The sequence below is a fragment of the Heteronotia binoei genome, chromosome 2, assembly GCF_032191835.1.
Source record: "Heteronotia binoei isolate CCM8104 ecotype False Entrance Well chromosome 2, APGP_CSIRO_Hbin_v1, whole genome shotgun sequence".
NCBI classification, from domain to species: domain Eukaryota; kingdom Metazoa; phylum Chordata; class Lepidosauria; order Squamata; family Gekkonidae; genus Heteronotia; species Heteronotia binoei.
The window spans coordinates 42,685,061-42,697,781 of NC_083224.1; the positions used below are offsets into that span (position 1 = coordinate 42,685,061).

The window sequence follows — 12,721 nt, forward strand, 5'->3', positions numbered from 1 at the left end:
CTAAAATATGGAACGCTTCGCGAATTTGCATAACAGATGGGTCCCGTGGCACCTTTAAAACCAACAAAGTTGATTTCTTGCGGACGCAAACTTGGGAACTGGAAAGTTTATACCCGGAAATAAATTTTGTTGGTCTTTAAAGGTGCAGTAGCTGGACTCAAACTTTGTCCTGCTGCTTCAGACCAACGCGGCCGGCTGCCTGAATCTAGAAAAATAATAGCCTTCCTTTCTCATCCCATACATGGACAATTCAATGCTCTGCAACACGGAACCGGAATCCTAAATTAATCTGTCATAAATTTTCCCAAACCACCGTCTCCATTTTAGGCGCATGCTCATTTAGCTGCAGACTTTTTTTTAATAACCTCTCTCGCGCTCTCTGACTCTCTAGGCGTCTCATGTCTATGCTCTGAACGCCGAAGGGCGACTGATTTCACCCGAGTGCTTCCGGATCACGGCCGATTTCCTTCCTGACAGTGGCTCTTTCTGCTTTGGCGGCGGCGGTGAGTGCATCGTAGGCGCGTTTGCAAAAGAAGACGGAGGCTGCGGGTGGGCGGCCTTCCCTGTCTTTCCCCAGCTCCCCGGAGGTCTCCTCTCCCTCCCAACTGTGACTTCGGTCCGGAACCTCTCTCAGCACGAGAAATGGTGGAGATCTTGTAGAGCTGCCTTCATCTCTGGCGCATCCAGACGATACCTGGGGGAAGCCAAAGCTGGTACATCTTGTGTGACTCTAACAAACGACGGTTGGGTAAATTCCTCGGTCAGATCCCACCCACTTTCTTCTCTCTCTCGCTCATAACTCTTGTTTTTTGGGAGGTTTTTTCAAAGGCGCTTTTAAATTATTTTTATGGGATCTACCTGGTAGAAAGCTTCCCTCCTCCTCCTTTACTTCATTGGAGATGGAAGAGTAAAAAGAAGACTGCAGATTTATACCCCGCCCTTCTCTCTGACTCAGAGCGGCTTATAGTCTCCTATATCAGGGGGGGGGGGGGAACCTCTGTCCCGAGGGCCGTATGCGGCCCTCGAGGTCACTTGGTGTGGTCCTCGGGGATTGCTGGGCCGAACCGAGCCATGTGGCAGCCTCCCTGGGGCCTGGCTGGCGGGTAGGAATTGCTGCAGGGCCTGGAAGTTACTGCCACAGTTCAGTTTGCACTTGATTATCCCAGATGGTGTGGCCTAATATGCTAATGAGTGTGTGACCTAATATGCTAATATTAGGGGATGTGGTCTAATATGCTACTGACTTCCTGCTGGGCTTTTTCTACAAAAAAGCCCTGGACCTATGCATTTGCCTAGGGCAGCGGGTCATGTGTGTGTGCTTGCCAGATTAGACTCTCCCCACATGACTTCAAATAGAAAAACAATTATTTGTATTAATTTTGCCGGCCTGAATTGTTCTCCCTTGGCAGAGCAGTTTTTTAAGTTAATAATTTTTATGGCCCGCAAATGATGTTATAAATAGCCATATGGCCCTTGGCAGAAAAAAGGTTCCCCACCCGTGTCCTATATCTTCTCCCCTCACAACAGACATCCTGTGAGATGGGTGGGGCTGAGAGGGCTCTCACAGCTGCCCTTTCAAGTATAACTCATGCGATAGCTATGGCTAACGCAAGGCCATTCCAGCAGGTGCAAGTGGAAGAGTGGGGAATCGAACCGGTTCTCCCAGATAAGAGTCCGCAGATAAGAGATTGAATTTATACCCAGCCCATCACTCAGAAGTCTCAGAGTGGCTTACAGTCTCCTTCCCTTCCTCTGCATCTGTTCTGGAATACCTGTGCTGTATAATATTGTTTAATGTATTTCTATCCTTACAGCACACTTGACATTTAAAATTCACTGCATGCAGCTGTCTTATGCTAAGTCAGGCCATTGTTCCATCAGTCAGTATTGTTTGTTGTAGTGGGCAGTAGCTCTCCAGAGTCTCAGGCAGATGACTCACATTGCAGGGTGTTGTTCTGTTAAGGTAGAAACCAGCTATACTGCCTGGCAGCTATTGTCCTGGCTGTCAGGCAGAGGTCTTTTAAGTGAAGATGCTGAGCATTGCAGTGGAGACTGCATGCAAAGTGGATGCTCAACCATTGAGCTGTGGTCCTTCTCTATATTACCAAAATGCAGATATATATATGTGTGTGAGAGAGAAAGAGGAGGGTGGAGAAGGGGAAGATCTACCTGAGTCAGAAAGGAATCTTATGTATTGTAAATGACTTGAGATTAATAACATTGGGTCATAATCAGTGAAGTAATTATGTTGGAGTAAATGGGTGGTTTTGCATCTAGAACATGACTTCATTTTGACTCATTGCTGACTTCCCTCAAAGTGGTTATGTCCAAATTGAACTACCAATTATGTGTGGTATGCTTTTTGAACCTGTGTAACTTCTCTATAAGACTTCGTAGGCGTTCTTTATCTTGGTGCTGTTCCAGATACTAAGCATTGCTGGCTGCTTGGCAGCATTATATATATGTGTGTGTGTATATATACTTTTTTTGGTCTTGCTTTTCAGACGTCCCCACTAACCAATGTCCGGAAATGGTGATAGCGCAATTACAAGTCCCTCTGAGGGATCTCTGTCCACAGTTGAAGTTCTGCCTGAGCAGCCAAAGTATGTGTGTACACTGTCCGCTGAGCTTATTGCCAAGGCGCGTGAAGAGCTGCAGGAAAAACCGGAGTGGCGACTGCGAGATGTGCAGGCTCTCAGAGACATGGTGTGCAAAGATTATCCTAACCTTGGGACATGCCTAGATGATGCTTTCTTGCTTCGGTTCCTCAGAGCCAGGAAATTTGATTATGATCGAGCGCTTCAGCTTCTTGTGAACTACCACTGCTGTAGGCGCAGCTGGCCTGAAGTGTTTACTAACCTGAGACCGTCTGCTATAAGGCCTGTGTTAGAATCTGGGTTTGTCACTGTGCTTCCTCACTTGGACTCTGAAGGACGTCATGTGGTCTGCATTCGCCCAGGTATTTTTTGTGACGCTGGTTATTTAAGAGAGGGCCAGTCATTCCTGTGTCTTTATCATGTGTCTGCTTGTATCAAAATATGCCTCTGTCCTATAGCTTGCTCTCTTGAAGCTGATGCATTTTGTTTAGTTTCCCTTTGTATGGTACTAAAAATTCTGCAGTTCTAGTAAAAGCAATGATTTGGGATCACAGTATCAATAATCTGGGGACAATATTGATTTTCTTATTTTTTTAGGGGGAGCCAGCTCCAAAACCATTTTTGTATTAATCCGATGTTTTCCTTAACCAGATGGAACATCTGTTTTTATTATTCTGTTCCTAAATCTGCTTCTTACTGCCATGTTTTATGAAGTGTTTTTTTTTTTCTTCTCTCACCTGCTCCTTATTTTCTTAACTTCTAATATAGTGTTTGCAGAAACACATGGGGTATTGAAAATACTTCATGATACTTGCTATATCATGCAATAAGAATAAAGCCCTAGCCCTTGGGTGTATATATTGTCTGGGTAAAACTGATGTAATTGTAAATGTTCCAAATTATATATTGAGCTAATATTGTGATCTAGAGGAGTGTGTGAGACAGGATGCTGGACTAGATGGACCACTGGTGTGATCTGGCAGGCCTGTTTTTTAAATTCTTACATAGACACAGAGTACCTGTCTTCAGGGCTGGGATGTGAAATGGACCATAAAGAGGTAGAAAAGGGGCTGTTTATGTAGAAAGCATATCTTAAAACAAAAAAGACTCATTACTTTTTATATTCCATAATGGATCTCAAAGCAGCATAAAATAGGGTTTGCAGGAGGTCTGAGCATTGATCAGCCCAGATCCAAATCTGTTTAATTCAGGAGCATTGCTGTACCACGTGCTCTGCTTCCATATTCTGGCACTTTACAGTGTCCGTTCAGAACAGGTTGAAATTGTCTCCCATCCACCCCAATAAGTCAATGTATGATTTTTGTTTGGCTCTGAAAAGATTAGGCAGTTATGCAAACATAAATTAATGAGTAAGTTCACCTGGATGGGGTCCAATAAAATCAGACCTCTTTCCAATTTAAAGGCCTCTCTAGTCCACCCCCACCCATAGTCCTGACCCAAGACTAATGTCATATGATGCCAACGCAGAGATTAAAAATGCATTCATTTTGACTCCTCCCTTTGGAGTACTATTGTCCACGTTGCCAGGCTCCTATTTCTTTCTCCACCCGTGGCTTGCTTACAGAGTTGTATCTGCATGAATTCAGTGGTCAAAAACTATTGTAGAAGTGAATGATCCTATGCTGAGTAGCTGTGCTTGTGGAAGCAATTTTTCTAATCTTTCACCATCCACCAAAGCTTCCTGTGCCCCCCAATATGCTGAGCTGAGGGATTGGTGATACCTCACCCCCCAAAACGGCATGGAAAGAAACTTAAGTATGAGTCTGAAGTGAGAGGGCTTTTCTATTTCTTTTCTATTTCTATTTCTTAATTTTTTTTTCTTTTTTCACATTAACCCATATGACATTTCCATCCCCCCTCCCTCCAAAAATTAAGAAATAGAAAAGCTTTGTAACCATATGCTACCAATAAATTGTTTAAAATCTGAAGTGAGAGGGGAGAATCAAGAATTATGTTTGGCTTATCTGTAATTTCTTCGTCTGCATGAATTTGATTTTATACCTTTTAAAGAAGATTGGATGGAATAATAGTCAGTACACTTGTATATGTCTTGACCTGGATAATGCAGGCTAGCTCGATCTCATGAGATCTTGGAAGCTAAGCAGGGTCATCCCTGACTAATATTTGAATGGGAGACCTCCAAGGAATACCAGGGTTGTGACATGGAGGCAGGCAATGGCAAACCACTTCTAAAGATCTCTTGCCTTGAAAACCCTGCAGGGTCACCATAAGTCAGCTGTGACTTGACAGCAGTTTCCATCACCACACTTGTATATGGCTATAAACCCTGGTCTTCCTATGGAATGACAACCTCCAGTATAAACTGATAGTGTATCTTCCCTGAAATAACAGGCATTTTTCTTAAGCAAGAAAGTAAGAGCTGATAACTGTCAAGAGAAACTAGTAATTGTAAGGCAATTGGAGCATATTGTTGGTTCTCTCATTAGCTTTGAAACTGATCGTCCTTGTTTTATGTCCATAGACAGATGGACACCAAGTAACTACCCAATTACTGAGAACATTCGTGCCATTTACTTAACTCTGGAAAAGCTCATTCAATCTGAAGAGACACAGGTGAATGGAATTGTGATCCTTGCAGACTACAAAGGAGTCAGTTTATCTAAGGCCTCCCATTTTGGTCCCTTCGTCGCCAAAAAGGTTATTGGAATTCTTCAGGTAAGGCCTGAAATGCTGTGCATGAGGGATGTGCAGTGGAAGCTGCATTTGTCAATTAAAGTGCTACAGATAAAGTGATGTAAGACCAGTCCTTTCCTAAAGAAGTATCTAGTAGAAAACAAGTAGAGCATTATTCTGCAAGAGAGAAGCTTCATAAATTGGTGAAATGCAGACTATTTCAAGTAGGCTCAAAGGAGCTGTCAGATATTTAGATCAAGGGGCAAGAATGATCTAGATAGGGGCACTTTTGATCTACTGCATTTTGAACTTACTGAATGAGAGCGGGGGGGGGGGGGTGGAACAAGCCACCAATGAGATTTTTGTCCCCAAATGTATTCTTTGAATTTGCTCAAAACCTACACCAATTACATTGGAATATAAGTCACAGAATAAAAGGGGGAAATGTCCAAGCTCCAAAAAAAGACTTGGTGTGCAATTAGCTGCCTAATATTTCTTATCTTTGAAATTGAGCTGGTCATAAAATACAGATATTATGAATCCTAAGTAACATTTTTACCCATACAAAATGAGTTGTGAGCTACAAGACAGAAGTTCTAGAGAGAAAGATGGATGTGATTTGCATCAGGGGCATACAATATAGCATTAGTTGGCAGATACATGGGGGGGGGCGGGAAAGGTAATCTCTATTTATTTTTAAACCAAGTTTCTAGTCCTTACTGTTAAACATACAACTGACACTGTCAAAGTAAGAATCCTATGCTCAGAGGATGGAATATTATTTGTAGTATTTATTGTGTTTGGACTTCTGTGGGTTTCTGTTTGTATATAAATTATTCTATAAAGATTATTCTTTTTAAAAAAAGTATTGTTACAGTTGGCATGGGCAAGGGTAATGGTAAATATTAGGGTTTTCCTTGTTTTTCCTAAGAAGCTGTGAAAAATAACTAAGTTTATACATCTTCTGAGAAACACCTAGCACTTTTGGTAATGTCCTTCCAGCATGGCATGTTTAACTAAAGGAAATAAGCAGAAAAGGGCCTTAAGCTGAAGCATAGTGATGTGGTTGGCTTCACTAACGCTGGTGCGGACGTCGCTTTTTGGATGGGTTTGAACCTGGTTTATTGTTGGGCATTTGTGCTTCCTCACCCATCCCCATATGCTGCATGTGTTCGCTTTAAATTTGCCATTTTTTCTTTAAAGAAGAGCTTCCACTTTGGGACATAATAGGTTGATTGTTTGTATCTTTGCGAATATAGCTATTGGCTACAAAGAACTTTTTTGTTTCAATTCTGCCAAACTCTGTGTTCTTGTATCAATAGAAAATTAGGCTTCTTATGATGTAATGGGTTTATCTTAAATCAGTTTTCCAGATATTCTTATCCATAAGTGGACCTTTCTTCACAAATCTTGCTTGCATGTTTTTTTTTTTCTTTAGGATGGCTTTCCTATTAGAATAAAAGCTGTCAACATAATTAATGAACCTCGCATATTCAAGGGCATTTTTGCAATCATCAAGCCTTTTCTGAAAGAGAAAATAGCAAATAGGGTAAGTGACAGGGTCTTTTGGATAAATGACAAACTTGGAGACTGTATTTGTATTTAACCCAAACTGAGGATGGTGTGCCTGATTTGCTTTATTCATCGACTTGTTTCCATTCTAAACATCCTTAACAAAGAGCTAAATTTTATAATACTGGATAGCTACAGCCAGTAATAATAAGAATTATGAATTATTGGGAGGATTTTCTCTAATACCTCTTTTCTTCAGACATACGCTCTATGGGTTTTTTAAAAGCTGATTGCAGGACAGTGTAGTTGGATTGTAGCTCAGGCTCATTGGGCCAGTTTTAGCTGCCACATGCCCCTGAAGCCGAACTCTATCCAGATCCTTCTCCAGAGGCATAGAGTGGCTGATAGACTGTGGCTGTGCAAGGGATCTGATCTCTCTACTGTCCTAAACCCAACAGTAGAAGTGCTCTTGTACTGCTTACCTTGGTGGAGCGGGGGGGGGGGGCTGTCTGTGTGCAGGCAAGACCGCAGGGTCAGTTTCCTCTGGTTGAATTAGGTTCTTTTGGAAGCTGAGGATTATCTTGTAAGTTGCTTTGGGGATCTTAAAGGGGTACATTTCTTCAGAGGCTGTGCATCTTAACAGAGGGAGTTGGAAAGAAAGGCAGGGGGATATCCTCTGCCTTTCTCTTTAAAACTCCTCTGCTGTAATTTCCTTGCTGGCTGAGTCATTCTAATGTGGACTCCCTCTTGTTTTCAAGTCTCATTCTGTCAGCTGGATACACAAGGCTATATCAAGGTGCTTCCCAAGCACACTTCTTCTTTTCCCCCTTCCCTAGTGAAGCTAGCACACATTATAAAGAAGCACCTGTGCTGTTCAGCTACAGCACATAATTCTTATTGGTCCCATTTTTGAGGCTTTATTTTCCCTGATCCCTCAGAATACTGTCTGCCAAAGAGCCTACAAACCCAAAGCAATCTTGGATAAAAGGCTGAGTGAAGATACAACTGATAAGCAAGCACTGTGAGATGCTGGAGGTGGGGAGATGGTACCCTCTTTGCCTTTCAGCCTCTCTTCCCCCACCTGTCCTGCCTTCGCTCGCTCTGCTCCTCTTATTATACTATTAGTTTGGACACTTCATGCTGGCAGAAGTTCTCTCATCACCCCTCCTTTCTCAAAGCCCCAAATAGGTATTTTCTGTCCAAAACTTTTTTTCCCCAGCAAACTTCCAAGGCCTTATGGTTTCTTCTTGCCTTGACCACACCTCCTTCATTCAGACGTTGGGTGAGAGCAGTTGGATCCAAAGAACCTCAGAAGGACAGAACATAGCTGCTTGTGCTATTCTGCACAAGAGACCACAGGTTCTCTGCAGAGCTGTTCCGTAGCCATTCTTAGGCTTGTGCAAGAGATTGGGAGCCTTATTTTGCAAGTGAGAACCCCCTTTGAATTCAGCACCATGTCGTATCACACAACCTTCCATCAAAACGTGTAGAAACAGTCGTTTCCTTTAAATAGAATGGCTCAAACTGTGCAAAAGTTTCAAGGTACCTTGAGGGCACCTGAGCCTTGGAATACGTTTCATGTTTCTGGATATCTCAGGGATATTAAGTCTGGTGACTGCTGTCACCACTGCCATTTTGGTTTCATGGGCAGGTTTTGAGAACTGCAGTCTGTCCTCTTTAAAAACCAAAACTGACCTCTTTAAAACAGACCTGCCCCAGTGTAGTTACGGTAGTTGTTAGTAAATGTGATTTTTGAATTGGTGTGCTATTGACGTGTCTGGGTTTCCTCCTCCAGTTTTTTCTGCATGGGTCAGACATGAGCTCCCTCCATCAGAACCTTCCACCCAGCATCCTCCCTGAAGAATACGGGGGCACGGCGGGCAGCCTGGATATCTCCACCTGGAACGACCTGCTGCTAGCCTCAGAGGGTGACTTCCTGTATGATGTCTCTCAGCTGGCTCCCTCCAATGACCCTTCACCTGATGCCCCACTAATGAGCGCAGAGGTGGACGAGAAACAGTGTGATGACTCCTTGCGAAGTTTGAAAACGCAGCTCTATTACTGCTATTGACTAGACAGGGAACACCACCCAAGAGGCACCCTTCCAAGTCACAAAGAGATGGTGAACTCTACCTTGTTCCTCAAACAAGAGCCTTGTTGAGGCACTTTATGTTGGAACCAAAGCAAATGACAAAGGGGGAGGAAATGGAGCAAGGTAGAGTTCCGTGGAACTCGGGTAAGATGAGGTACCCTTTCAACATCCTTGAAATCCATGGTTTAGTGACCCTTTTCGTTTGCATATCAATGCAGATTGAGAGCTGCTGTTAACATCTTGGTCCTAAGGCAGTTTACTTGAAAGGAAGTTGCATTGAAATTGTGGGAGGGGCTTCCAGCTATGTAAGATTAGCATCATAGTGCTGGATTTGCCACTGTGGACATGCTGCAGTAAGGTTCATACTCAAGCCTCTGCTACTTGATGTTGGTTGAAGTGAGGACAAATGGCAGATAAACTTCCAGGAGACCCATTTTGGCTGCCCTGTTCATACTCTCATCCTGCTTGTCACCATCCCATCTATTCAGTGACTCTCCTGTGTCAGTGGAATAATTTTGTCACTTGGGGCAAAAACTTGAATGGCACCTTGCAGCAGTGAGTTAGCAAACGGCAGTTATAATAAAGCAGATGCATTGACATTTGCTAACCCTGCTAACTTTGGGGCATTTTCTTGCATGATTGTATGCCCATATTTGAATTTGTGTAACAACGAGGACCAACTAGGAGGGAGAAATGGTTTTTTGCACAGTTTTTTAGTTGCCAGTAAATGCCCTGTCGTAGTAATAGAATAACTCCTCTTAAGGTGGGGAGAAATGCAGACATTGTAATGGCTGTAGGTGTAAAGGTGGGAGGAGAGATGCTTGTTCAATTATTTTATTTTGGGGAGAGGATTTTTGAATTAGTCTTTGTAAAGCCAAACGTAGGCAGGGTATTCTATAAGCACAACTATCAGGTTTGTAAATGTAACTTTCCCTCCCCCGTGCAGTCTGTGGTGTTTGTCCCTTAGATCTTGGTGCTGCACTGGCCCTGATTTCTTTGGCATAGGCTACTCCTGATCTTGTCCCCAGAGCCATGTTGTCCTGTCGTTGTACAGAAGTGCTTCAGAACCTTCTGTCTGACTGTAGTTTAACTTTCCAGACCCTCCCCATGTCTTTCCTTTGAATTATCTCACCTGAAACTAGTTTCTGATTTACAAAATTTGAGTTATAGATCTGTGATTCACATAACACGGAAACTACAGGTTGAAATATTAAATAGGAACTGGATTCCTGAATGCACTGCTGCTGACCTGGGCAGCAGGTCAAGGTTACTTTTCACCCCCTCATATTGACAGCACTTTTTTAAATGCTTGGGGAGGGAAAGGGGTGGGAGGGGCATTTACTTAGTGCCAACTAGACCAGAAACTGGTGCTTATTGTAAATATGAAATAAGGTCTTCAGAAGTGGGGCTGTTTTATTGTATACGTGCCAAACTGTATTTGCCTTTTTTGTTTCTAAAACCCATATTACCAAGAGGAAGGCAATTTGCCTCTGATGAACTGCTCGGACTAGTCTTGTCTCCTCCCCACCCCCCCCAAAATCCATTGACTTTCATGTACAGTGTTAACTGTCAAAGCTGGACACATAATGGTTCTCTAATGTTTATGGGAACTCTCTTGAGGTTGCAGGCCAGTCACAGACTTTCATCTCCCACCCCCCTTTCCAAACACGGCTGTTCTGTGGTGAGAAGGCACGGACACCCTCAGAAATGGTGCTTGCAGTGTTTTAACTAGCATGAGAAGGAGCTGAATGTCTTTTCCATGGAACTAATATTCATGTGTGATTATCTGAAGTAGCACTGATTGTGATACTTGAGCCCCCCCCCCCCCCCGGTAAGTCGGCCTAACAAGTACTGAGAACTTGGTGGGAGGAGAGTAACTTTCAGTTAAGTGTTAAGAAATATCACTAATCTAGCACTGTTGAAATATGCATAACCTCTCCAGTATGCCTTTGGCCTATGACAGTCTCTCTGGAGCTTAAACTAATGTCTGAAAATGGAAGTTGTTGGTAGGGACTACTATTTTTTAAAAAGAGGACTTCTTGTTTATTCACTCCAAGCTAGAACTTTCCCTTGTGGCTGAATACATGGCCAGTGTTTCATTTCAAGGGGAGCATCTCGTGTGCAGTATTAGCACAGTGCTAGATCTGTGGAGTCATAACATTGCACAGCCAGCTGCTCTGCATAGGCAGGTATGTGCAGGTCAGTTCTTTCTCGCTGATTCACGTTTAAACCTGGCCTCAAAAGACATACCATGCCTACGTGGTTCTTCCTTGCGCAAAAGACAAATTACAAGTCCCACGTTTCATTTGAAAGTTTTCGTCAAGGACAGAGTTTTAACATCCTTTTTAAAACTATATATATACTGCAAAACTATCAATTGAAGGAAGCACTGGAGGAAGAGTTCTTGAATTTTTTCTAGCCTCTGCATTATAAGGTTTGTACATTTTAGTGACAGAACAATCTTTAAAGATCTAATAGAGGCTTGATTTTTCCCTTGGTTTTTACAAGTGCTGCACCTTCTCCCTCCCACAGGTACTCGAAATAAATAGGCTTCTAGAAGTTGTATTTACCTGTATTTGGTTATTTTTATAGGTCTTGTCTAATTATTGGAGCCTACTCTGAACTACCTTCCATCCATGGCTCTTCAGACATCACAGTTGTGTTTCCTATGAATCCTGTCAGTTCAGTTGTAGCTGCCCCAGAGCTACCTCCAAGGAACAGTCAGCAACCTACAGCATTTAAGAGCAACCATGTTATCACTGAGGTGTTAGTATAAGCAAACAGTTTTTTTTTCCAGAGGGAGAAGAAAGCATACCTGCTGTCCCCTCTAGGATTTTGGGCTACAAGGTATTTTTGCAGTATTGAATTTTCCAGATATCCAAATCGAAGTGGGCCAGTTGTATTAGAGTCATATGAGAGTTACCATATTGCCTTTAAGACAGCTAACAAAGGAAGTAAGGTAACTTGTTTCTGCAAGTTAAAAGTACTTGAATTCATACTGTGGCTAAACAGGCACCTTATAAAGCTTGAGGTGTTTTTCCATAGGGTGGCTGAGGTGCTTTCTTTGTACTATCCTGTCAGTCAGTGTCTTTTGGCATTTTACTTAGTAATGGGTTTCAGACTTGTTTTGCCTTTTGCTGTATGTAGAATTCAGGTGTTTGATTACAGTACACACCTTTTGAGAATTTATTTTTATATTGCATTTTATAAAACGAGTTGTAAAAGTGTAACTCTATGCATGAATGGATAGTAAAACAACCTTACTTTAAAAACAGCCTCTTTTTATTTTAGAAGAATATTTGCATCACTTAACTTCTTATTCCAAAGTTAGTGCAACTGAAGACGCCTCGGAGAACTTAATGTAGAAAGTATTGCCTGTGTGGTTGGTTAGCCTACATGCTTTGTACTTTCAGAATGTGATGTATTTTGTCATCCATTTGTGTTCCTATCACTTTAGGTTTTTTTCTTTACCACACATGTTTTGCTCCCCCTGGTGGTCAATTTGATATAACATCAGTTTATTTCCAGCGTATTTTTCCTTCATCTTAAAACTGCAGGGAAATATGCTGGAGATAATGATAGAATATCAAATTGACCACTAGAGGGAGCAAAACATGTGACACACTATGCACACACAAACCAATGTGTATGGAGGAGCCCCTAGAGCGGTTGACTTGCATGACATAGGACTGATCCTAATCAATACAGCATTCTGAAACATAAACAGGCAAGTATATTAGTACATCATGAGCACAGGCACTTCATCCCTTCCCCCACATGCAAAAATTTTCTATAGAGTTTCTAGCCCGAGTCTGATCTGTTCAAACACCTAGTGGATGAGCTAGGGAAAAAGGACACTGAACAG

General features: G+C 42.4%; 1 protein-coding gene across 1 annotated transcript; it reads left to right on the forward strand.

Annotated features, from left to right (window-relative positions):
- Positions 1-460: 460 nt before the first annotated feature.
- On the forward strand, positions 461-12,128 carry TTPAL (alpha tocopherol transfer protein like). The gene is made up of 5 exons (XM_060230876.1): positions 461-713; positions 2,505-2,959; positions 5,101-5,294; positions 6,691-6,801; positions 8,560-12,128. The coding sequence occupies exons 2-5, from the start codon at positions 2,521-2,523 to the stop codon at positions 8,833-8,835; spliced, it is 1,020 nt and encodes a 339-aa protein (XP_060086859.1). The 5' UTR covers positions 461-713; positions 2,505-2,520; the 3' UTR covers positions 8,836-12,128.
- Positions 12,129-12,721: the final 593 nt, after the last annotated feature.